Below are 27,584 nucleotides of genomic sequence, written 5' to 3'. Positions count from 1 at the left end.
GTTGTCAGCATACACTAGAATGTAGGACACAAGCAGGCAGGGATTTTTGCATTTTTTTAATGCCGTATATGTAGCGACTAGGACAGTGCCTGGTAGAGAGAAGGCATTCAGTAATGAATACATTGAATAATAAAAGTTAGTCATAATCCTTCTCCTTAAAGAGTTTATAATCTGTTTAGAGATAAGATGTACATGCATTAAAGAAGGAGAAAGAGTAAAAAATATTATGCTGTTGATATACCAGGTACTGAGGTATGCGTCATGGTGTCAATGCAAATATTCCATAATCAATCTATAAATCAAAATTGGGGTGAGTTTATTATGAGTCAGATCTGAGAACTAGCCTGGGGCCTTCCTTCCCCAAGGAAGGAAGGGCACCAAAGAAGTGGAGTGTGCAGAGTGGTTATATAGCATCTAGGAACAAAGAGCATACATCACATATGATAGGAATGTTACATTTATAATTGTCGTGAGGTGCTTAGATGGACAGCAGATGGATGGTCAGCAGGTCAGTGGTGACAAGGTGAGCACAGCAGGTCGGTAATGAATCCTTAGTTCCCAGGAAGAGATGTTCTTCCTTAAAGAAATGCCGGTATCGGGGGAAGTTACATCCGTATCTTAAAGGGCATCATTCTTGTCTTTGGGACATAGTAAATATTTCAAGGAGATGTACAATGCATGCTCAACAGGCCACCTCAGGCCCTTTTGGAAAAACAAGGTCAAGGAGAATTAGTTTTAAACCAATGGCTTCCTTATATACTCCAATATACAATTGCTTTTCATTTACCAATTACTATCAATAGTAAGATGGATTGAATTGGGAATGGAGTTTCTTTTGGGTTCTATGACTGCCTTCTGTGACATATGCTTCCATTTTGATACAAGGCAAACCTCTTCAAATCCAGGTTCTTTATTTTTTCTATTTATCACATGCTAATAATAATTCTGACTACAGTTACCTCCTTAGCACTTATGAGACTGGTAGTAATCTTCCTTAAGGCTGATTTTTCATAGTCTATTGTGTTACTTGAGCCTAGGAAAAGATTAGAAACACTTTAAAGCCAGTCTTTCTTAAGGTTGTCTGAGATTACAGTTATTTCACGCGTTAGGTTTTTTCTCCTTCTTTGAAAGCCTTTGCAAATTTTGGAGTACTTCAGTCTACCGTGTGCTTTAAAAGAATATGATTTCAAGCCTCGTGGAGCATTATACATTAAAGCTGCTGCCTTCAGTAATGGGTCCCATAGACAGCTGCCAGTCATTAACTGATTGGATGCAAATGATGATGGGCAAAGCCTGTCAGAGTGACTGTGCTGCTAATTTATGGTTTAAATCTGGATAGTGGAGAAATGATAGCTGATTTGGACTATGTAAACCACAAGTCCTGTCTCATTATGTGGTTGATAATGTCAGGAAAATACTAGATAGAGTTGATTACTGTAGCTTGCTGATTTCACAATGACTCTTTGCATTTTTGTGCTTAGGAAAGAGGAAATTTTCTCTGATGATTGCTTTAATGAGCAGCCACGTAATATTTGAAAGTGTTTTTTGTGTGTGTATGTTTAAAACAACATATTTTATAAACTATAGTGATTAGTATTTGCTTGAAAAAAGCATTTCTTAGTCTATTACCAAGTAGTTAAATGTATGATCACCCTCTCCTTGGCCTCTGACCTCATCTAAATCCCCATGTGTTTTTGGCTCTCTGTAGAATTTGGCACCACTGATCTCTGCTACTATGGCTTTCAAAACACTACACAATGTTGACCATCTCTCATTTTCCACAGCTCTCTCTTCTACGGTTTTGCCTCCTCCCTAAATTGATTCATTCTTCAAGGTTCTGTCCCAAGCCTGCCTTCATTTTCCTTTCTGTATAGAATCTAGAACACTACCTAGTATAAGTATTGGGTCAATAAATGTGTCATTGAATTTCTAAGTTATTTTCCCTATGACTTCATATGTATGTGGAACTTCTCTGCCTGGGTGATTTGCCAGCATCTCAAACTCATCACCAGTCTTCCTTAAAACCAACTACTTGCCGACTTTTTTATTAATTAAAGTCATAAGCGTAGACTAACAAAGTTATTACAGATAAACAGATCAGTGAGCGCATACGAAAAAGAATGACAGCGTGTAGGTGGCGTATCTGCTATGCTAAAAGACGTTTAAATTTTTTAATCCATACATTAAAAAACAAATGATTCTTTAGAATGCTTGGTTTATTAACTCTATATCAATTTGCTTTAAAAAAATATGACTATGATTTTTCTTTGTTTCAAAACAATTTCTTAAAAAATAATCAGAAACAGTGAAGCAGGGTTAATCCAAGAAAAATTTAACAAGCTAAAGTTTATTTTAATGATGCTTGTTTCTAATGTAAATATGTGAGATGCTAGATATAAAAGGTGTATATGTAATGATGCACATATTTGAAACGCTAAAAGTGATTGCCTAAGCATTCTATATTCAACTCCTCCTTATGCAAATGACAAATATTGCCCATTGAGATACAGAAAAACAAAGATTAAATAGTTGTTTCAGCCATGCAAAGTTGGCAATTTTTCTTCCTTCCTGGACTTCTGTAAAATTGGTATTTCTATTTCAACTTCACATAGTTTCAGATTTCAAGAAACAAGTATGTTGAAGGAATATCATTTTATGTAGAAAACAACTCTAAGTGAAATTTAAACCTCTAAGTCATATGAAACTTTGACTAATTCATTGTGGATTTTATGGTCTAAAGTTTTTATTTCCCTCTAATTAAGTGTCTTCTTTAACTATGGTGAATTGCAATTAACCAGCTAGTTTTGAAATTATGTAGTAAATTTTATTGTATTTCTCAGATAATCTGTCATGTTGCTTCTAAAGTAAGATGAAAACTTTCAAAAGAGGTTCAGATTTTTATAAAAAGTAAGATTTAGCAGTTAAGTCAGGAAGGGAGACTAGTATTTTATTAAGACTGGCTGGCCTGAGGTAAAAAGCTGTGAAACACAGATTTTCATTTTTAGCAGAGAGATGTGGTAGGAGAGAGCTAGCTAACATACCAGTAAAGGTTGATTGAGAGAAAAAGACAAAGTTGAATCAGGCTTCCATAGGGTAAAGAAATTCTGTGTTGCTTCTCAGTTCATCTCTTCTGAGTAGAAAAATGAAATATGAAATAGTTGGGCTGACAAGAATAAAATGAAAATGTCTCACTGGCTCACGAGACTAAAGTATTTTAAAAAGTAAATATGTTAAATTGTTAAATTAAGGTTTTAAACATATGATTCTTGAAGAAATCAACTATGGTTGTTTTTTAGTTGTGATAGAGTGGTCACAGAAGTTCAAAAGCATATGGTTTCCTTGCCTCTAAGAATGGAGTGGCACATAAATCTTGTCTTTTGTTCCAGCTCTAATCGCTAGAAGTACAGTTGTGGGGAGAAAGAAACCAGAGCCCAACAGACTCAGTGAAAATGGTCCTGTGGTGTATTTATCTATGAGGCAGGTGACATCCTGCTGACCTTGTCTTTGAGATTATCCATAACAAAACTTTCAGAATCTTTATGGGCTTTTGAAAACCCTCAAACCTAAAATTAATGTTGCCCTCGATTGAATATATTTTCTAGAGGCTATATTTCACAGGAATTGAAACTAGCATATGATTAAAGTAAGGGTGAAGTTAAACTATTCTGATTTCCATTTTAGTTTTTATGTTTGATTTGTAAAATGCTCTAACATTTCCTTGCTTTTCTTTTATAAATATATATGAAATATTCATTCATTGAGAAATATACATGTACACACACATCATATTTGTACCGTTTAAAGAATACTACCAAAACAATACCGATTTTATATACTATACTTAAGACAAAGTATTAGCAGTATTTTTGAATACCTCCTCCCATATCTTTCCTTATTTCACAATTTTGTTTTTTTCAATTCATTTGTTTTCTCTTATTTTATGCTAGAATCTCTATTACAATGTTAAACAGAAGGGATCACAGCAGGTTTTTTGTCTCATTCTTGTTTAAATAAGACTGTTGCAATGTTTCACCATCAATTAGGTGCATTTTATAAGTTTTGCTGTAGATAACTTATTGGTGGAGTTTTCCTCTTATTTCATGTTTGATTTCTTTTCATGAATTAATGTTGATAATGACATGGATTTCCCCCTACTCAATCTGTTAATTTGATGGTTTATATTAATAGATTTTCTAATGTTGAACCTACTTCGCATTCCTGGAATAAAACCAGGAATTACTTATGATGCATTATCATTTTTATATTCTTCTACATTTGTTTTCACCCATGTTCCTGAGCGAGCTTGGCAGTTCCGATCCTGTGGTGTCATATTCTGGTTTTAGAATCAATTAACCTTATGGAATCAGTTTGGGAGTATTAAATCTTTTTTTTGTTTCCTGAAAGATTTTGTGTAACATTAGAGTTACCTTTTTCTTCTATATTTGGTAGAATTTACCTGCAAAACTCTCTAAGCTTGATGTTTTGTTTATGAGTCGACATACTTTTTTCTTTTGATTTAATTTCTTTCATGATTTTGGAAACATTCAGATTTACTTTTGGATCAATTTTGGTACTTTTTTTTTCTGGATTTTGTTCAGTTTAACTAGAGTTTCGAATTTATTTACACAAAGCTGTATGTAATATTCTCACAATATCTGTTTGAAATCTCGATGGCAACTGTAGTTTAAAAGATATTTTCGCTTTGAGGCTCTTTGAGCAACAGATGTCATGTTGCCCCAAACTCTCTGAAGGTGGATTTATGTATAGGAGTTCCCAGGGAATTTTTTGTTCTTTTTTCTGTTCATCCAGATATGTTTGACAGACTATATACCCACCTTATCAGAACTTCTCTGAGTTTTTTGTCTGTTTTTTTTTGTTTGTTTGTTTGATTGTTTCTAGTTCATCTACTCAGGTTGTTTCCTTTCAGGGGGCTTGAGTTTATGTGGCTTCTGCAATGGGATCTCCTATGTGAAGCCAGTTAAAGCCCTGGTTTGTCATAGTTTCACAGATATATGCAAGGTGAATTCCATCTTCAGAGCTTGTTTACCTTTCTAGATTCCTGCTTTCAAGCAGTTTCTAGACTTGGGGATTCCCTTTACTTTCCTACCAATTAATACATTCATTAACAAATATTTTTATTTATGTATGTATGTATGTATATATGTATCTATTTATTTATTTTTTTCTGAGGAAGATTCGCCCTGAGCTAACATCTGTGCCAGTCTTCCTCTACTTTGTATGTGGGTTGCTGCCACAGCATGGCTGTGATGAGTGGTGTCGGTCCGCACCCAAGGACTGAACCCAGGCTGCCAAAGCAGAGAGCGCTGAACTTAACCACTAGGCTGTGGAGCTGGCCCCCAAATATTTATATTTTTTATCTAGCATTTTTATGTGTTCTGTACAAGGAGAGAATCTCTGGACATTGATTTTCACCATACTACCAGAAAGGGAAACCTAAGAAATATCTTCAAATCTGGCATCTATTAAGGAATGGTTAGCTATGTTAGAAGTTATATTTGAGAATAGAGTTGTTTAAGACATTGCTGATAATTTTGAAATTTTAAGTTCTCTTCCAACAAAAGAAAACCAAGCTGCTAGTGTAAGCTAAAAAGTGTATTAGAGCATTATCTTATACAAAATCAAATTATAGGTATTTGACCCTTATAAAAACACAGAGGGGTAAAATACGTTTCTTTCCTGATGTTATATAAAATTACAGATAACATCACAGATACAGCAGATTTTCGAGAAAACAAACACAATATGTTTTTTAGTTTTATCCTTATTATGCATGCACACCTATTACTGGTGATCATGGATTTAAAAGAAAATTCCAGTTAAATCTCAAGGGATTATGGAAAAATCTGAGATGTTCCAAGTCATATAATTATGGAAAAAGGATTGTCTGTAGAAGACTATTTATATATAACTCTATGGGAAGATGGCTAAAACAAAGTGTGATCCCTATTTTTATGCATATGGGTGTTAAATTAGAAATCTCATCCTTTTAGCTTTGCATATTAGTGTTCAATTTATTTGGAATTTAAAAATAATGGATATTTTTTACCGTTCATGGGGATCTAGCAGGCACATACATATTATGTGCTTACTAAAAATTAAATAAGGATCAAACATATTAAAAGTTTTGATTTAAAAAAATGATAATATTGTTTTCCAAGTAAGAAACCACAATCCGCGGCCGGCCCCGTGGCTTAGCGGTTAAGTGCGTGCACTCCGCTACTGGCAGCCCAGGTTCGGATCCTGGGCGCACACTTCTCCGGCCATGCTGAGGCCGCGTCCCACATACAGGAACTAGAAGGATGTGCAACTATGACATACGACTATCTACTGGGGCTTTGGGGGAAAAAAAAGGAGGAGGATTGGCAATAGATGTTAGCTCAGAGCCAGTCTTCCTCAGCAAAAAGAGGAGGATTGGGCTGGATGTTAGCTCAGGGCTGATCTTCCTCACAAAAAAAAAAAGAAACCACAATCCAATTTGATTAAATAGTAGAGAGAGGGGCCAGCCCTGTGGCGTAGTGGTTAAGTTCGTGCGCTCCACTTTTGGTGGCCCAGGGTTCACAGGTTCACTTCCTGCGTGTGGACCTATGCACTGCTCATCAAGCCACACTGTGGCAGGCGTCCCACATACAAGTAGAGAAAGATTGGCACAGGTGCTAGCCCAGGGCCAATCTTCCTCAGCAAAAAAGAGGAGGATTGGCAATGGGTGTTAGCTCAGGGCTAAGCTTCCTCTCAAAAAAAAAAAAAATAGTAGAAACAAATTAAAAAAAAAATAACAACGAACCTTCTTGAGGGTAGAACTATATTAGAGGCTTTATTGTATCTTGTATTTAGGATTCTAATTCCCAATAATACTAGCTGCCACTCTGAACATTTATTCTGTCTTCTTTAAAGGCATAATTCAGGGCCGGCTCCGTGGCTTGGCGGTTAAGTGCGCGCGCTCTGATGCTGGCGGCCCGGGTTCGGATCCCGGGAGCGCCCCGAGGCACCACTTCTCCGTCCAACGTGAGGCCGAGTCCCACGTACAGCAACTGGAAGGATGTGAACCTATGACATACAACTGTCTACTGGGGCTTTGGGGGGAAAAAACTGAATAAATAAAATCTTTAAAGGCATAATTCATTTCCTTCATGTAAATGGCCTCTGGGAATTCCTTTATGTAAAACGCCATGTGATGTTATATTAAAGTATTAATGTTAATAACTTTTTTGGAAGTAGTATAGGCATACATTTTAATTAGGAAAACTTCTTCTCTAGCAACTGTAAGTGTAGAAAGAAGGAACTGGATTAGATATGCAATACAACAGCTGAGAGTCAGATTTTGACAGGAATAGACTACTGAGGTGTCAACATACTTTTTCTCTTAAGTGCAGTTCTTTCCCTGGATGGCAGAGGAAACTTACAGTCTTACGATGTCTGGGGCTCTGCAGATTGTGGCTGGGAGTTTGTATAATAAAGGAATGTGATAAACATTTTTTTCTTCTCTTCTTCTCTTCTCTTTCCTTGGGAAGAGAGTAAATTTCTCAAATTATATATCATGAGACTACCAGCAAAGACCAGAAGGTCTGAGATATTTTGAGATATATGTATTATCTGGTTTTACTTTATCTTAGTCTCTTTGAGTGTTACAAATAAACTTTAGTGGTTTGCAATACTGGTATAGAATACCTCATTTCTCTACTTACTCTGTTTTGCAATAATCTGAATGGCTTCAAGTCATGTTCACTCTAGTGGTTAAGATTGAATGGTGTTGTCCATATTCATGTGAGTGTAGAAAACTATTTTAAAGTAGAAATGAGTTCCTGAGCTTATGTAATGAAAACATGGCATATTAATTAATGATGTTGTACAAATCCATGTATTCTGCATTTTTCTTATCTTCCATCACAATGATATATTTGAAATTCTTTGCTCTTGAAATTCTATTATTTGGAAGCAATGGTACAGGATTTTAAAGTCTCTTCTGCTATTACACTTTAGAACTATGATTTCGAGATTCTTTTTGAGGGCTGGTGATATAATCATTGAAAGTCCTGCTTGTGCCGTGCCTCTGTGCTCTGTGGTTGGATTCTAGAAGCGAGAGGCTATGTGGAGCTTTGGTCAGAGGCCTGCCATGCTTTGCTTGTGGCTGTTGGTTCTCAGCTCATTCCCAAATTGAGCCTGGAGTAGATATTTACTTTTGAGGGTTTAAATTAAAAGTTTAGGCTTAAAGAAGTGTATCCTAATGTCATCCTGATTATTTGATAAGACAGTACAGCTTCTTTATGGGTTTAATCAACCTGACATGTAAATAGTCTAAATGTCAACATTTTTTAGGACTCATGAATGGAATATATAGATATATGCCTCTAAAACCACATATCTAGTCATAATTTCTAGTTGATAATATTCATTAATCACTAATATGTGTCCAGTAGATGTGTTTGGTGCAAAAGATCCTTTAATGGCCTCTGAAAATTCCTTGTTGGGATCCAGTCTGGTTAAGATTACAGGAGAGTGAGCCAGCCCTCCTCTTTCTGATACCTGCTCAATTGATGTGATAATGTCACTTTAGCACATTGACCCTTCTGATTCTTCCTATTTATTTTACCCCCCTATGTACTAGCTTCATTTTGCTGTTTGGGAGTAGAACTTTCTGAGTTGTACATTTAAGATTGTTAAGTCAGTAAGAGCATTCTTTGTTTCCATGCCGTGTTTTTCAAGTGATGCAAAAATGCCATCATACTCAAGTATTTGCTGCATAGCCTTTCAAGAACTCTATCTGGTTGTCCTGTGGCAACAAAAAGACAAAGAAAATTAACCTCTCTCTTTTTTCTGTTGTTAATAGCTGAAAGTAGAGCAGAAAATACTTAAAAAAAATAGTTTTGCAAGATTTGTGCATATAGCAAAGGTAATTGATATTTAGTTTTAGAAATTTCATATAGTTATTTAACAGATAATTGTTCTTTTATTCTTGTCAGCATGCATACATATTTTTTACTCACATCAATATTTTATTCTTTTTCTTTTTTTTTTTTGTGAGGAGATCAGCCCTGTGCTAACATCTGCCAATCCTCCTCTTTTAGCTGAGGAAGACTGGCCCTGGGCTAACATCCGTGCCCATCTTCCTCCACTTTATATGGGACGCCGCCACAGCATGGCTTGCCAAGCAGTGCGTCGATGTGCGCCCGGGATCCGAACTGGTGAACCCCGGGCCTCCACAGCGGAGCGGCACACCCAACCGCTTGCGCCACCGGGCTGGCCCCAAATATTTTATTCTTGAAATTTGTATTTTTACTGATCATTTCTTCTTTTTTAAATCTCTTTTTCTCTAGTATTACCTCTGCTTTTGCCATGTTCAACACTAGCTGCTGAGTTGGTAAAAGTGATTGTCAGAAATTAATATAGACAAGTTAGTATACAGTATAAATAGTTCCTGATGTACTGTATTTGAGATGTACTATATTTTTATCTTAGAAGCAAATTTTTTTTTAATAAAATAAAACGTAATCTTTAGGATTTTCATTATTTTTCTTAATCTTAAAACTGGCTTTGAGAGTATTTAGTGTTACTTTGAGTTTTGTTTTTGTTGGCCTGGATTTGCTGGGCCAGGAAAGTCTCAGTCGCCTGCTCACAGATACAGAATATAGGAAGTGTACTATAAAAGTGCATCTCTAATTGGCTCTGCTTTTTATGGATGATAATCTATTAATGAAATGTCATTCTTTTTCTCTAATAATATACTTTTCAGAGAGTTCTACATCTGTGGTCTTATTTAATCATCTCAGTGATGCTGGAGTTTATCTTGGGCAAGCATTGTCACACCTATTTTACAGATGAGAAACGGAGAGGCAGAATGCCTAAGGAGAGACAGCGTGGTAAAGAGTGTGGACTTGGCAGTAAGGTAGATGTGGGTACGAGTCCTGGCCCAGGCCCTTCATAACTGTTATCCTCATCCTTACAGTGTTATCACAACTTCTGAGCCTCCAGTTGTTGATCTGTATAGTGAGTACAGCACTGCCACTGTGTGGGACTGAGTACCTGTAGCATGCCTAGCCCAGGGTTTGGCCCCCATTGTGTGTTGACTACATTATTGTTTTTACTATTGCTAATAAGAAATAGAAGAGTCAAGTAATTTGCTTCAGTGTACCAGATCTAATTGGTAACAGGACTTGTACTAAAACTTAGGTTTTGGATATTTTGTTTTACGTTTCCACATCAAAGTTCCTGTTAGTGACACATAGTAGGATACTAACCTGAGGCCATGATGGCAGAGACTCATCAAATGATGACAGGATTCACTGTGAGATAAAGGAGATTATGAGAGGATTATAAAAGAACAAAGGAGGGAATTAAAAAAAAAAAAAAGGATTCGTTTTTCTCCCCCGGGGTTGTATAGAACTCCTGACATGGTTATCCAAAAACTTGGCCTTTCTTTCTGAGTGTTCTTCCTCTTTCAGAGCTGGCTCAAATGGTACCGATTATGATAGAAGCAAGTTGTAATGGGTTCTTTGGGACAATTCTGTTCCTGATGAGAACTCAGAAGCAACTCTACTACTTTTTAGAATTTACAGTCTATTTAAAGGTACCTGTTAAACAACTTCTTGGGCTGAGAGATCAGCCGGATATGATAAATTTCTAAAAAGCCTTTACTGAATTGGTAGATCTGTTATATAAAAGAGGTCATTATTGGTGGCGTGCCAATTATATATTCACCAAGTGTTTTATTGACTACTTCCAACAACATGATAGGCAAAAAAGGGTCTGTTGGTAAGATTGGAGGAGAGCCTCAAGGCTCAGGTGCTTCCAAATTCTTCCCCCTTGTCCAGTCATTATCTTTGTTAATGCAGTTGTATTTACTGTCTTAATATAGAATACTGTAGGTTAGTTAATCAGAAACTTTGCAGAGAGCACATTGTTGTTAGAAAGGGACATAGAACAGATTTTTTGTTTTGTTTTGGTGGAGAGGCCGTGGGAAAAATTCTGAGCACAGATGGGAAATTAATGAGTCAACGCAGTCACAGGTAGGACCCCGCATCACAGACCATGAGTGGTACTGGTAGCAGACATTAGATGTGGGGGTGGCTCATAGTTAAAGTCAGGAATATGGTAGAGATTGCAGATGGTAAAATGCTAAGGAACAACCCTAGATTTGTTAAAACAAAAAAACCTGTACTGAATTGTGTATGTGGGTATTACGATATGCACATAGATATTATAGTGACTAACAGTGTTGTCAAAACAAATAATGTTAACATATTATTGGAATACTAAATTTAATCTTTTCATTTTTAATGCTTTTTTTCCTTATTAGGAATAAATTTAGTTTCGGGTCCATTTGAAGTAACCAAAGATAGGGAAACAAGAGAAATAATTGCATATTATAAAATTGCTATAGTAATTAGAATTATATATAAGTATATGGTATATATATTCTGGTATTCTGATATCATATGAATCATAATCTTTAAATTATGTCCACTTTTCCACTTAACATTTTAACTAGACAAGCTTTTTTTCTTTTACTCACTTAACATTATGATCTTTTTTGTAATAATCCAAGGTATAATTACTTTAGGAAAAATAAATTCTTGCAGGATTATATGGGCTGTTATTTCCCTAGAGTCATATGAAGTGACTGTTATACAATTAGTAAAAAGCCCAGCCTACAAATGTTGACCCCTTTACAATCTTTACTAATGGATAGAGTGAGAAAGCCTTTTGGTTAAAAAACGTATTCACATTTATCTTAAGTTCTATGCAGTTGAGTGACTCTTTTTTCCTCCCTCCTCTGCTTTCTTTTTTCTTTTTCCCCTCTCCATTGAGATTAGGAAGTTTAACATAGTTAATCTTTATATTTTAAAATGCTATTTATTTAAATTATATCTTTGGTAATACCATTTTTGGAACATATCTCAAGTCCAATGTTCCATAGTGGTTAAAAGCAAGGGCTTTGGGCCCAGACAGACCCAACTTTTAGCTCAGTTAGCTTTGAAGTGTCTTCTTAAAGATTCTACTTCTCTGAGGCAGTTTTCTCATCTAGTGTCAACTGATGATATTCTCCTTTGTTATGAGGATTAAAAGAGAAAATATATACACAAAATTTAGCCTAAAAATAGGCCTGTAATCTCAATAGAAACAATTCTTATCAGATACTTTAGGCACTCCTGTATTTGTTTTCTTTCACAGCTGGTCTGGCTTGGCTAACTGGCAAGATTTCAGTTTTTAACCCTTTTTAGGGTAGCATTCTGCAGTAAGTTCAAACAAGTAACTCAGAGTTGGAAGAAGCAAAATTTAGGATTTATCACCTTATTTAATGCAGTTAAATATTTCAATTTTGCCAGATCTTTACATAGAACTCCAAATTTTGATATAGGGATTAAAGACATGTATTAAAGTTCTAAGGTAAAAATGAATTTTAGCTGAAGGTAGAAGTCAAAAATGAGAGAGAACCCTTACTGATTTTGGTGGCTGTGTTCAGTGCACCAGTGAAATGAAAATGTTGATATGATAACCCTGAGGCATGATTGCTCATGTAGACCTGAATGTTAAGTAGCTGAAATTTAAACATTAATATTAAAGATTCATTCATCTTATTAGCTAGTTTTTAAAAGGGCAGTGTATTCCGAAATCATCATAAATTTAACTTCTTTATAATAAATGAATATTCATATCTTCAGACTTTTAATATGAAGTAAAAATATCCTCGAAAAAATTGTTTAAATCTCCCTGTATTGATTTTGTAAAATATATCAAGAGATATGAAATTGCAATAGTTACTTTAGCGTAAGTTTGAATTTACTCTGTGAGCTCATAACTACTCTGTATTTGAATGAGGGCTCTGAAAAAATTTTGGAGGTATTTATTGCTGTAGATCACTTAACATTTCTAGAGGGAGCTCACATTTGATTTTCTCTTTAGAACAACTTTAGCAAGATGGGAATATTTAATTGTTCTTCTGCCTTTCAAAGAACATAAAATAAACTGTGGCAGATTGTGGGCTAAGTACAAGACGAGCTTTCATTGTGAATTAAGGTCAAGTTTCTTAGTAAGTGAATACCTGTGAGAGGCAGTTGAATATCAATGTGAAGGGCCCTTGAGATATAAGAGTTATTTCTGCTGCTTCACTTCCTGATTTTTTTAACAGAAAAATTTTGTTTTCTTTTTGAAAATAAAATAACTTCACAGATCAGATTTTCTAAAGCTTATCCAGTGATATCTAGAAGCATCTGTTTGCCTTCTCTTAATGTAGTCATCATATATGCTTAGTCTTAGGAAATAAATCTTGTACTTGTTAAACATGCTTTTTAAATCTCTGTCCTGTGTAAGGCATCTTCATAACACTTAGATCTTGATAAACGTACCTAAGTCCCTAGCATCTTGGAGCAACAACCATTTGTTTACACAGGTAGAGTATATTTTATTTCCAGTGCATTAACTGGAAAATGTAACATTTAAAATTACATTCCCAAAGAAATGTAAAACACTCAATATGTTGTTTGGCATTAATTTTTCTATGGTATGGAAAATACATTATGAAATATGGGTACCAGATAGCTATATTTTGTTGTTTCTGGAGTTTTTTGCCCCTATCAGTTCTAAGGGGATGACTCATTTGGATAATTTATTTTGTTTTCATATTATACTCCATTTCATCAATTAAATATGTAAAAACACTGAGTAATATAATATGCTGTTCTACTTTGTATTCAAACTCAATATTGAGAGAGTAAGATAGCCTTACCTCTAAGTAGATTCTGATGCCTAGAAACAGATCTGGATCTCTCTTATCATTAAGTTCACTACTTCAGGAGTTAACCTCAGTTTTCTCATCAATGAAATGGGTACAGTAATATACTCTGAGGTTTTTATTAGGTTAAATAAGTTCTGGACACTGTCAAGCATGTAATAAGCTTTAAATAAATGAAACTTGATTATTATTTTTATTTTTATAATATATTTTTTTTATTCCTTCTCCATCTCCTCCTCTCCCTTCACCTTTTCCTGCTCTTTTCCTTCATCTAGTCTCATAGGGCTGCAAGGTAAGGCCATGAGATGGGACAGTAGTCCACCCAAATGAGCGCAGCCTCTTATAATATTCATTTTGTAAAACAACAGGAGTAAAATGAGTACTCTGAGTGTTTTGAAACGCTATTGGGAAAAACTTTTAAAAATTATATTGACGTGTTAGAATAAACTAACTATATTTTTTTGAACTTCAAATAAGTGCTTTGTTATGCTATCTCCAGAGTTTAAAGTGTGAATTGGATTCATCTGTGCACACTGTCTGTTAAAATACAGACTTTAAAAACATGGATATATTTTTTTTAGGCTTCATCACAATTTCTTGGAAGAATTTCCTGGATTCTAGTTCAGTAAAACTGTACTTTAAAAAATCACTACATGAAATGAATGCATCAATAAAATGTATGAGCTAAAAATGTAAAAAATGTAAATGACATTAAATGTTAATGAAAATACAAGATGTTTAAGTTCTGTTGGTCCAAAGTATAATTACCAAGTGAAAATTTGAAGATAATCCCAAACATCTGTTTCAAATTGTCTTAGTACAAGAAAAAGTTTAGTGAATGTTAAAACCCTGTATTCCTTAAGTAGGATATAGGATAAGCTCATCTCTATTTTAAAAGAATGTGGGATGTGACCATAATTTTCCTTTTCTTCTTTCTTTCCACCCCTCCCCTCCGTTTCTCTTTTCTCCTTTCCCCTGAACCCAGTTGCAGAGGGTTAGATTAATTATATTCCTCAGTTCATGGCCAGTTTTCAGGATGAGCCCTGCAAGTTTCCTCTTTTATTCGTGTATTTATTCTCTTTTATCTCTATTCCTAACTTTCTTCTTTCTTTGCACCATAGGCAAGTGCTCTAACATACTTGATTTGCATCCTTAGATTTATAATAGACCCTTGTAAAATATGTAGTGGTATTTTGGGGAGAATGAATTTTTAATATTTATAGCTGGTGTTGTGACACAGAATGCATTCAATATTTTGACTCTTTGTGAGCTTTTTAAGGTCCATTCATGTTGCAGTGTTTGCATGGAATTTGTTGGTCCTCACTGCTGCGTGGTAATCCATAAAGTTTATGTCCCACATGGTACCCCATGATAGACAGATCTTCCTTCCCACTGTCAGCCAACACTGAGAGGCTTGCATTAAACACCCTTTTACATGTGCTCTTAGGTGAGAATTTCTCTGGGAGTGGGGTTGTTGGTCAGGGTTTATCCTTGACTTAGTCAATGACATTTGTTAATTGGACTGAGTAACAGAATGGCTGCCCCAGGCCATGCTGCTACCCACAGTGCCCAGGGCCCTTCCCCACATCCCCACCAGTACTTGCCTTTACCCAGTTTTCTAATTTTTGCCAATCTCAAATTTTATTGTTATAATTTGCATTTTTCTGGGTTACTAAGGAATTTGAGTATTAGTTAAAATGCTTTAATTTATTTTGGTTTCCCTTTTTGTAAATTCCTGTTCATATCCTTATCCTATTTTCTTCCCCCCTCTGTTAGATTTCTTGTCTTTTGCTTGTTGCTTTGTTAGGAGTTCTTTTTATTTTCTAAGTACCATCTCTGGTTTGTTTAGATGTCTGAAATTTCTTCTTCTGCTGTTTTAATGCATGTTTAACTTTGTCCATAGTGTCCTTCAATAAATAGAAGTCCTTCATTTTGAGATACTCAAATTCATCAGCTTTTTACCTTTAGAGTTATATTTGGAGGTTTTTTTAAGAAGTCCCTTTCCCTTCCCTTCCACAGAGCTATTCTTTTACATATTCTTCTGTTAGCTTTACCTTTTCACATTTAACTTTTAAAACTATTTGTAGTTTCCCCTTGTATATGGTGAATATTGTATAAAAATCCAGTTTCATTTTTCTCTTATGGTTAGAATACATTTTTTTGAGTTCGTTAATAAATGAGGCTAAAATATTGATTGGAATTACATAGAATTTAAAGATTAACTTTGGGAGAATTGACATCTCTATAATGTTAAATTGTCCTGTCCATGAGCCTTGCAACATTCCTTATTTTTCAAGTTTTGGTTTGGACACTTTCAAGTAGTCAGACCAGCTAGATTTAAAAATTGATCTGATATAAAAAAGTTGACTTGGTAATGTGATCAAATTTATCAAGTAATAGATAAGAAAAGTAACCCATAGCTACACTGATTAATTCTATAGGTTAATTATATAGATGTGAAATCATCACATTAGTGCTTTTAAGATGTACTTTTTATAGTTCACTTTAATGTATTTTCCTTTAAACTATGATATATCTGTCATAGCTAGATTTTAAATGATTTCTCAATTCAACAATGATTTTTTTTCACTTTTTGTTTCATCATTGAAACATGGTAAATGAACAGCTTTTATGAAAAGAATTACTATTTAGGTGACTACTAATAGGATTTTTTATTTTAAGTCATAGTCTATAGGATAGCTTTGTATTTTTAGAAGTGATCTTTATGTTAGCCTTGAGTTTTGGTAGCACTGATGCAAAAATCAATCACATTTAAATTTGAAAGTATGGAAATAGTGACAGCAGTTTTCACACCAAAAAGAAGTATGTAACAATTTTACACTTAGTTTTGGCAGCTCTTACTTAAAAAACCTAGAATCTGTTTTGTTAAAAACAGTATTAAAGAACAATTATCCAAGGAAGAAGGGATTTTGTAAAGAAATTGTTTTCATATCTGAGTTAGACGAAATCCTCTATGTCAGTGCCTTTCAGCCAAAGACCACCAGGAGCACACTGGTAGGAAAGAAATTGGCTTAATTACTCCTTGAGCTGAGAGACCACTACACTGTGGGGACCCTGGGGTATCTCATTATATGTCCTATCATAGGATTTGGACTTTGGTTGGGTCATTTGGGAGAGGGTCTAAGGAAGCAGGTGTGTCCTCTAGATTGGATGCTGGGATAATTCTATGACTGGATAAAGAAGTCATTCATTTAGCAAGAAAGGGGGATGTTTGTATTTTGGGGGTTGTACAGTGGCCTTTTCTTTTTCATGTTTAGTAAAATTTTGACGTGATTTTGCTTTGTCTCATTTATCGTGATCTCAGAGTAACCCTCAAGCTGATCTTCTGTAAGACTGTGTTTGTACAATAGGAGAATAAAATAGCCTGGTGGTGAGTGTCAGATGAGCTCAGGACATCAAAGCCTACCCCTACCCCCCTCCCTCCCTTCCTTCCTTCCTTCCTCTCTTATCTATGAGCAATTAAAGTTGTTTTAAAAATATATCCTTAATTTGGGAATTTTCTTTTTTTTCCCCCAAGTCATCCAGGGCAGTGACTTCATCAAAAAGGTGTGAGAGATTTCCATTTGGACAAAATCCAAGAAACTTAGTATCACATTGTGGCTTTGCCGCAGATAACCTTGCCGATGATTTTTAACTTCTAAATTGTAATCTCACTCTGAAAAACCATCTTCTCTGCTGCCTGTCCCGGAGGAAGCCACCTTAGCTCCTTGGCTCTTACTATTCCTGTTACCTGGAATCACGGATCCCTGCAAGGCTGGCTCCTTATCCTTCAGTCCTTAGAGGTCACACCCATTTCCCTGTTTCTGAGATATTGCTATATAAATTGTCTCATCCACTCCACCTCACTTTGTTTTATGTTGTTTGTAGTACTTATCACTTTCTGAAGTTAATTCATTTATTCTATTGTGTGGTCCTCTCGTCCTCCCTCCACTTTACCCCTCACTTCAAACATAATCTCCGAGTAGGTGGGAACTTGTATATAGGTACCATTCTAAGTGCCCAGCCCCTAATAAAGTTCCTGGCACAAAATAGGTGCTTAACAAATATCTGTTTAATAAATGAGTACATTTATGGATGAGTAAATGAACAACCAACTGAATGAGTAAACATATATCCTAGACTTAACTATATGTCTGTGACGATTAACAAGAGAAACACTTGTTAGTTTATTATTTAATTGAGGTATAAGTACCTGGAAAAAAATGTCAATCTGTTCCTCTGGAAATATGCCCTAAAATATGCAAAATAATTCCTTGCTATAATGTTTCTTTCAGGATCTGTGTTCTAAGACTATGGGTTAGATCAGATAGCATTATAATGATGTTTTCTTGGTGCTTAAATTAATATTAGGATGCATTTTTCTGGAGTGATTCCAGTGTAAATATATTTTAATTTACTAATGTCACAATCAAAGCTGAGCTTTGGGAGAGGTGAGGTGGGTTGAAAAACAGCCTGGCTATTAGAGGTTTCCATAGAGCCATACTTTATTAATTTGGTGGTGGTCGTGGGGGCTAGATATAAAATATATGTGGTGTTATACCTATTAAATTGCAGATAATTATAATTTGTTTTATTATATGTTTTTCCTACTTTATATTTAATATTATTGAATTTAGTATTTGAATTTGATAATATTTTAAACTAACTTTTATCTTTCAATTTAAGGACTCAACTTTCTATGGACTTATAATGCCATGGCCTAATTGTAGTGTGTGAATGTTGGTTTGCAGTGAAAAATGAAATGTGATATGAAAATGCTCGGTGGAGGGTGGAAAAAGTTTGGAAGCAGCCAGACTTGGATTGAAATTCCAGCTCTAATACTCCTGTATTAACTTGGCAAGTTCTTAAGTGTCTCTGAGTCTGTTTCCTCATCCACTCTGTGGATGAGGTATTTATTTACGGGACTGTGTTGAGAGCTTAGGGAGATGATACATTTCAAGTGTGTGATGTGGTATGTGGCATTATTAGGTGCTGGATAATTATAAGTACAGTGCTTTTCCTCTGTTTTCCATTAGAGGCAAAAGGAGGTATATGACTTTCCAAATATGAAAGATTTTTATTCTCTGTAGATAACATAAGGGCGTAAAATACATTATATTTGATATTATTTCTATAAGCAATACTTGACATGGTAAATTGCAAAGAGCATCAACCACAATAATATTAATGATTATAGCAAGTATTTGCTGAGTGTTTGCCATGTGGCAGGCACTGTCTTAAACATCCTACGTATATTAAGTCGATTAATCCTCATCACAAAACACAGGAGATACTAATTATTTTTCCCATTTTACAGATGAGTAAACTGAGTCACAGAGTGTTAAATTACAGGGCACATAGGCACATTTGGGACTGAAAGATTCTATACTTTTTATGCATTAAAAATTGATACCCCCCCCAAACCCCTTTCATTCTTCAGATACAGTCAGTAATTATCCAAATAAAAATATCTTGACACACAGAAACCTTCTTCTTATCCCTGTCTTCTGGCTGAGACAGACTCTGGTTTCAGGACTTGACACCCTATCTCTTTGGGAAGGAAAGAAGACGAGAGAAGCATCCAGCTTTGAGAGATAGGTCTGCTTGACAGCCAAGCTACATGGGCAGCTGTTGATGGTGTGCCTTTGGTTATTTTTAATTCTGAGAAATCATGATTATTTGGGGTGAAAAATAAAGGGCATACAGAAAAATACTGATTTTTTTTAACATTATGTATGGAAATACTGAAATAGTGATTTTCCCCACAAATGAATTTATTAGCAAGAAGGATATAAAAGAACATTAAACATGAATAAACCATATAAACTTAACTGTTTTAAGAAGCATAATGTTTTACTGATATGTTCTGATGACTATTAACCCTCTTTATAGCTTTGATCTTACTTAGTTATCTTGCTTTTTATCCCCAGTTCTTCCATGTCATTTATCAGTTTTTTCATATTTGAATGAAATGTTAATTTTAAGGTGATTTCTTATAGTGTCTGGTTCACTAAGTATACAATAATTTCAGGCCATGCAGACCCTTCCCGAAATTTGAAAGAGCATGAAGTCTTTGAAGGTGATCTTAAGATATTGTTGTTCTTGGCTTTGTGATGAACTGTATCTGTAGATCAGCCTTGACACATAATAATTAATTTTTTTTAGGCTTTGATTTTTAGGCTGAGATTTAAATAAATCTCCTGGTTTGATGAAATGTTGGAGTAGAAAGAAAATAAATTTTCCTTCTTAAAAATATTTTATGAAGGTTTTCTTTCCCTGGGGTACTTCCTGGCGGCCTGATATTATGTCTTGTATAATTGTTTTGATGCTCAGCCTGAATACTTCTTTCTCTTCTTGGCAGCATGGGGTAACCTTGGAAATGTTCTGAAGAGTCAGAGCAAAATTTCTGAAGCTGAAAGCGCCTATAGAAATGCTTTGTACTACCGTAGCAACATGGCCGACATGCTTTATAATTTGTGAGTATGCATTGCTTTCTCTAGTTTGGTTTATCTTTGAAACCTGTGGTGAGAGTGACTATTGAATTAACTGCTATAAATGGAGATGATGATGGCTGTTTTTCTGAAATAGTTTTTTCACTAATCATGCCTTAGAGACTAGTAGGTGGATGGTATTTGTGATTTCTTTGCTTTGGGCCACATTGATATTCATGTGTATTGATGTATGGCTGAATTTTTTAGACGTACTATGCTATATAACATAAAAATTAGTTTAAATGCTTTCAGTTTTTTTTTTTTAAGTTTATTCCATTAATGCTTAGTTGGGTTCATAAAATAAGCCTGGTATGTATGATACTTTATATAATTGATATCTTGATTATTAATAATGATAGATTTTTGTCCTCTATTAAAAAATTGCTTTTATCCAAGTATATATAGAATATGTACTAAACCTGGGGACTTAGCAAATAAGATAATAGTTCTTCTTTTATCCCTCCTCTCCAAAGGTACTGATGATTAGGTGGGGATAGTAAGATAATTTAGAGTATTTGTATATGTTGAGTTAGAGAAATATATAGAGGGAAAATTGCTTCTGTTCTTTGAATGGAAAGCCCTAGAAGATACAATGAGATCTGAGTGGATAAATTTAAATTAAACTGAAATCCCTTCTTTGTCTCTTATATTATGACACTTTTTTGTTTTTAAGTAATATAAACCTAGTCTAAACTCGCTTCAACACAAAAGAGAATTTATTAACTCCCGTAACTGAAAATCCCTGGGGTTGACTAGATGTCAGCACAATTAGATCCAGGTGCTCTATTATGTTGCAGGAATTTGTTTCCATTTTTGTGGCTCTGGTTTCTTCTGGGTTCACTCCATTCTTGGTGGGACTCTGTCTATATCAATGGGAAAGGTGACTTCTGTACCTTTATGCATATAGCATCCTGACTCTTATCAATCTCAGAAGGAAACGTCTTGGTGTCTCTGTTAATTCTGGAAAAAGATCTTTGACTGACCCTCCTGGGATCCTGTGTCCTTTCTTGAATGAAAATTGGGCAGTGTGGCAGGGGCTGTAAGACACCTTCATTGACAGTGCCTCCAGAGTTGGAATGGAAAGGAGGATCAATTCCCTGTAAGAAGGGACCAGGCAAAATAAGTGGTCTACTGCTTGTGTTTAATGAATGCTATGTAATATTGACAGTTTCAAACTAATTTGTATACTTAATTTTTAATATATATTTGTGCTCTGGTTACATCTAAATATTTTGTACTGGCTAAATCTAAAATCATAGATACAAAAAATGAATAAAAATACACAGAAAAAACTCTAGATTTTTAAGAAAACTTCCTGTTTGTACATTTACCTTGTCTTTAACGTCCTAGAGTTTAACACTGGGATCCCTATCTCATGGCCTGTGGTCTAAATTAGGTCAGCCTGTGTTTTGTATTGACCTGCACAGTGTTTATTTCTCTTTTTTTACGTGGAATGCTTTCAGATGGAGCATACTTTCTCCAGTTTGCCCAATTCCTGATACTATCTGCTGTGTTTCATGCTTCACCATATATATTACCATCCTTTACCTTGAAATAATTTGAATTTGCATCTTTTTCTTTACTCGAATGAATATATCTAGATACTTCTACAAAGGGATTTTCCTCATGTCCTCTTCATGTAAATAATGTGAAGTTACTGTAGTATTAATTAATAGTATTTTTATTTCATAAAAACCTTATCAGTTTGATAAATTTATGTAAATGTTCTTCATTTTTTTTGCGTCTGACAATATTGTAAAAGGGGCTTCTTACCTTGAATATGGGATGCCAGTTTTCTTCTGGTGCACATTCTCCATACATTTTCAGGGGAGAAAGTAAGCTGAACAACCCACACCTCTTCATTAAACTTGTTTTTGTCTCTCTTACCCACAGCCACCGGTTAAAAAGTTACCTACTTCTTACTGAAAGCTGTTGGGCAAGGTTGAAAGAAAAATGAAATGTGTCTATCCTGGCCTACTCTTTGCTGAGAAGAGAAATTCATTCAATTAGACAAATCCACTTTACATGTAATTTAAAAGCTGCATCTTATAAAACTTTCTCTGTGGGTGCATATATACACTATGAAAGTATATGGATAGACCTCCCCAAACTCTAAAGAAAAATCCTTGCTGGAGAAGTGGTTATTAACAAGTTCAGTTTTTTTCCCCTAATCGTAGGAAATAGGATATGTCATAAATGCCATATATAGCTCCAAAATATTTTTACTAATATGATAGATTTTTAAACTACATTTAACTGTTAACTCAAATGGAGAGACTTAAATTCCACAAAAAATACTGGCAGTGATTTGAAATATTGGATTATATAACCCATGTGGTTGACAGAATTCTGATACTCAATAATTATATTTCAAAATAGGTGAATTCTTCAATAATTTTTTAATCAAATATCAGTAGAATACACCGAGATAGATCTTTTGCAACACATATTATAAATATATCTGGTATCATATATCCTTAGGAACAAACTTTTTTTCTGTTTATTTACATAGGTAGGAAAAAGGCCAAGTTTTCTCATGAACAGTTAGAGACTGTTAGACAAATAAAAAATTTTTCTTTTGAGACGTAGATTCTATTTTCATTACGTAATTTTCTGTGATATACAGAAATTGTTCCTTGTTCTATTTCAAATCCTGAAAGAAAAGGAATATTCCTTGCTCAGTCTTACCAGTAAACTGAACCTGATAACACTCGTTTGTGGCAGTAGCAGGCGTTAATTTATTAATGAATTTTAGAAGCTTGGGGGGAGCATAAGCTCCTGTTAGATCCTCTACTTAACTTTTAATCAATAACCTAGATTTTTTGAACACATTCGCTGTTGGTAAACCTACTTGCTTTGTAAATCATTGCAAAAATTTGATATTGTTAGACATTTTATTAGGAAAATAATCTGGAGGCATACATTATTATGTAACTTCAAAACAGTAATCATTAAAAAGTGAAGTACACCACCGCTGGCCAGATACAGGATGATTCTAGGTCAGAGATAATCCTTAAATTAATCCTGATAATTTTATTTTTATGTATATATTTAAAAAATATAACTGGCATATCTAAATAGCATATCTATTGTTCTAGGTGAAGATAGAGAAAAAAAGAATGATTTGGGAAAACACTAAGTAAACAATGGTACAAATGGTATGTGGTTATATCTGAAGTTTAGGGAAGATTGCCTTACAAGATTTTAAAACTTTGAGGATAATTTTTTGGAGGATTAATATCAAATATATCTGAGAGGTACATACAAATAATTATATATCCTGTTTATAAAATAATGGAATAATTTTAATTTTTTTTCATTCTTTGGTAGAAATTACTTGAATTACTTCGAAATGCCAAGCACTCTTCCTAGTTCTTTACACATATTATCCCAGTTTGTCTTCAGATGAAGACTACAAAATGGGGAAAATGAAACTCAGAGGTAATTTGTATAAGGTCATACAAATAGTAGAGGAGTCAGTATTTGAACTTAAGATGCTCTGACGCTACATCCACGAAACAATAGTATTTCTGCTCAAGCTGGCAGAAATAAACTAAGAGTGTGGAAAAAAAACCTCAATACATATCTTACAAATTCAGAAAAAAATTTAATTGAAATCACCTTTATATGTAGAAATAAAATAGTTGGAATTAAATCTAATAGAGACTGTAAGTTAATTTTTTTATGAGATTTGCTGAATTTACTGAACTCATGCTGTAGAATTTTGTTAGATCATCAGTGGATTTGTAAAACTGAGCTGAGTCGCTTTCAAGAAGAAAGTGCTGCAGAAAGCATTTTTAATTATCTAAATCCATTAATTATAATATTGTTTTGATATCACTTCAATCCATGCTTATGTAATAGTCATATAATGTTAAATTTAAAACAGTACTTAATTCTACTCTTAATAGCAATAGATGTAGTATACTTATTGTATAGCCTTATATTTTAGCCTTTTATTTATCTTGCCAAGTTTATTAAAATCCAGTACTTGACACTAGTTAACTTTTTTGAGACCAGATTTAACAGATCTGCATTATGATGTTGGTTTTTCTTTTCAAGTATAATAAATTTCCAGGACAAAGCAGATGGACTATTGTTCAGTGATTCACACTGTCAGATTTTATAAGTACATAGTCGACTTTCAACCTTTTAACTGCACCACTCACTGCCATCTGAAACATAATTGATTTCTAGGCTGAAAAATACTCAGTCGATGTTCTTTCATTGTTGTTATAGATTTGTCCCCGTCAGTCTGTTCCAAAGGTATTTAAACAGGTAATTCAATAGAACATTGAATATTTCATTAGGCATTAGATTTCAGAATGCAGATCATAAATTTAATGTGGTTTAATCAATTCTTGATTATCTTACATAATAGAGGGGATCATTTCTGTGGATAATAGAGATTTTGCTACCGTAAGTTAGTTGTCATTTTTGTTCTGTGTTGTAAGAATCTAAGTAATCATCCAATCTGAGAAGCTAGAAAGAAGCAATAAAATAAGCTAATTTAGGGGAAGTAAAAAGAAAATATCAATAAAGAAGAATATGGAGAAACAGTAGGAAGTAATGAATAAATATAAGAGCTGCTTCTTTAAAAGATCAACAATTTCTGGCAATGGCAATATAGGACAAAATAGAAAACCTCAAATACACAACATTGGAAATGAGAAAGGGGCTTCAACTAGATAGATGGAAGCTTAAAATAAGAAAACATTAGTTATGTATATGAAAATCTTAGTTATAGATATGAAATATATATATGAATGCTTTTCTGGGAAAATATAAGTGACCAACATTGGCCCAAGAAGAGGAGGCAATCTGAATCAAAATCTTTGGAAAAGATTTGAAAACCGTATTAAAATGTTTTCTCCACAAGAAACCAAATTAAGTCATTTCATTAGTTCTATCAAATCTTCAATAAAGTGATATTTCTTGCACTAGTTATGCTTATCATTTTTGTGCAGCTAGATAAAACTGATAGCAAAAGGTCTGACTATATTTAATTCCAAAAAACAAAAGAGAATAATAACAGCATCAAAAGCACCCAAAACCCAAAAAACAAAACATTAAGCCAACAAGCAAGAAGAAAGTGACAGAACCACAAGAGGCCAATTAGACTTATGAATATAAATGTAGACATGTCTTAAAATTAATACAGTGGATGCAGCAGCATATTAAAGATTAAAACACCACTATCAGATGAGGTTTATTCCAAGATTCGTGGTGGAGTATTCAATATTACAATTCAATTACTATACACTTTCAATTTAAAAGATCAGAAGAGGAAAAGAATATGATCATCTCTGGAAATGCCAAGAACGATTTTGATGCACATCTACCTCAGAGAACAAGACTTATAAATAAACTAGGAATAAGTAAATACTTCTGTAAGATAAAGAATATGTGTCTAAATTTAATAGCAATACCATATTTAATATTGACGCACAGTGGTCATTTCCATTCACACTCAGCTTCTTGAGGTAGTGGCAATTTCTTATTGGTCATTTATCTCCCCATACTTAGAGGAGTTCCACCTGTGTTTGATTTTATAAATGAATTATGAAATCTATGTCAGAGCAGAGAAGATCCCATTTATCGATGTAAGTGATAAGATTAGTAATGGGTATTAAAAACCACGTTCTTTGAATTGTGTTAAGTATATTTTGATCGTTATCACTAAACAGTTTTGGGTTATAAAGAGCCTTCTTAAAGCTATTGACATCTAGAGTTGCATTTTCTTGCAATTTCAGAAACAAACACATTTATATTAGGATTCGTTTGTGTATTAATTTGCTAGGGCTGCCATAACAAAGTACCACAAACTAGGTGGCTGAAAACAATAGGGATTTATTGTGTCACAGTTCTGGAGGTAAGCAGTCTGAAATCAAGATGCCCCAGGGCCATACTCCCTCTGAAACCTGTATGGGAGTCCTTCCTTGCCTCTTTCCTGTGGTTTGCTGGCATTCTTTGGTTCCTTGGCTTGCAGCTGTATGACTCCAATCTCTGTCTTTGTCATCACATGGTGTTCTCCCTGTGTGTCTCTGTCTTCACAACCGCTTATAAGAATACCAGTCTTATTGGATTAAGGGCCCACCCATGTTAACTTAAATTATATCTGCAGTGGTCCTATTTCCTAATAGGTCATATTCTGAGGTACTGGGGTTAGGACTTCAATATATCTTTTTTTAGAGAGACACAATTCAACCAGTAACAGCTGCCTATTGGGAGCTTCAGTTTAAGAGAGATAGAGCCCAGACAGTGGTTTTTAATGAGGGAAGGTGTCGAGTAAAAGACTCCTTTATGAAGCCAAAATTTGGCACAGAATTTCGGCAAGCTTATATATCTCATGATGCCAAGAACTCTGTCCTAGGAGGAAATAACTTAGGAGGATACAGCAGTGGGGGAAATGTGGTCACTGTAGATCCAATTCTAATGAGAGATTTATTTGTTTATTCAGGGCCAGGTTTTGAGAACCCTTGAGAGGTTAGAAGCGTCAGAGATTACAGAATGGAAGAGTGCTACTACCCGACGTGGAGCTGAGGCCTTCCTTGAGCTCCGTTGACAACAAGGCAGGAGAAGCCCATAGAAGGGAAGACTGGTGGAAACGAGGGGGAAAGTAACCTTTGGCCAAGTTACTTCAGGACAGGGTTTCCTGCCAGGTTCTCTGGATATGTATGTGTGTGTGTGTGTGTGTGTGTGTGTGTGTGTGGTAGGGACAGAGGGAGGTGTCCAGGGGATATCAGGTAAGCAGACTGGTCTCCCAAAATAGAGAATTCAGGAAAGGCTACCAAAGAGTAGTACTCAGAAGTGCTTGGCATGTCTGATATAAAGTGAATGGAACTGAGAGATTTTGGTGAAAGTCCACTGGCTTGGGGTCAGTAGGGCTCACCTGGCCCTTTTCTGATTCCTGGAATGAGGTGAGGCAGCGTGCTGGTACCCACCTGTTCATATGGTAAGAGCAGGGCCTAACACGTATTACATACTTTTATTTTGTATTAATTGATAATTTTCACCACACAATTAATACACGAATATAATCTTGTAAGACATTCAAACAGTACTGAAAAATAGAGAGTAAAGCACAAAGTTCTTTTTTTTTTTTTTTTTTTGTGAGGAGATCAGCCCTGAGCTAATATCCATGCCAATCCTCCTCCTTTTTTTTCCCTTTTTCTCCCCAAAGCCCCAGTAGATAGTTGTATGTCATAGTTGCACATCCTTCTAGTTGCTGTATGTGGGACGCGGCCTCAGCATGGCCGGAGAAGCGGTGCGTCGGTGCGCGCCCGGGATCCGAACCCGGGCCGCCAGTAGCGTAGGGCAAGCACTTAACCGCTAAGCCACGGGGC

General features: G+C 34.9%; 1 protein-coding gene across 1 annotated transcript in view; it reads left to right on the top strand.

Moving 5' to 3' along the window:
• Positions 1-27,584, top strand: part of TMTC2 (transmembrane O-mannosyltransferase targeting cadherins 2) — a 387,351-nt gene that overhangs the window by 187,633 nt on the left and 172,134 nt on the right. Inside the window, exon 4 of the mRNA XM_004417918.3 lies at positions 20,109-20,223. Coding sequence (XP_004417975.2) covers positions 20,109-20,223 — 115 coding nt within the window. The remainder of the gene's footprint in view (positions 1-20,108; positions 20,224-27,584) is intronic.

This window comes from Ceratotherium simum, chromosome 25, assembly GCF_057802395.1.
Source record: "Ceratotherium simum simum isolate JZ-2026a chromosome 25, ASM5780239v1, whole genome shotgun sequence".
Classification (NCBI taxonomy): domain Eukaryota; kingdom Metazoa; phylum Chordata; class Mammalia; order Perissodactyla; family Rhinocerotidae; genus Ceratotherium; species Ceratotherium simum.
The sequence above is the reverse complement of the archived record's forward strand: the minus strand, read 5'-3'. Positions and strand labels throughout refer to the sequence as shown.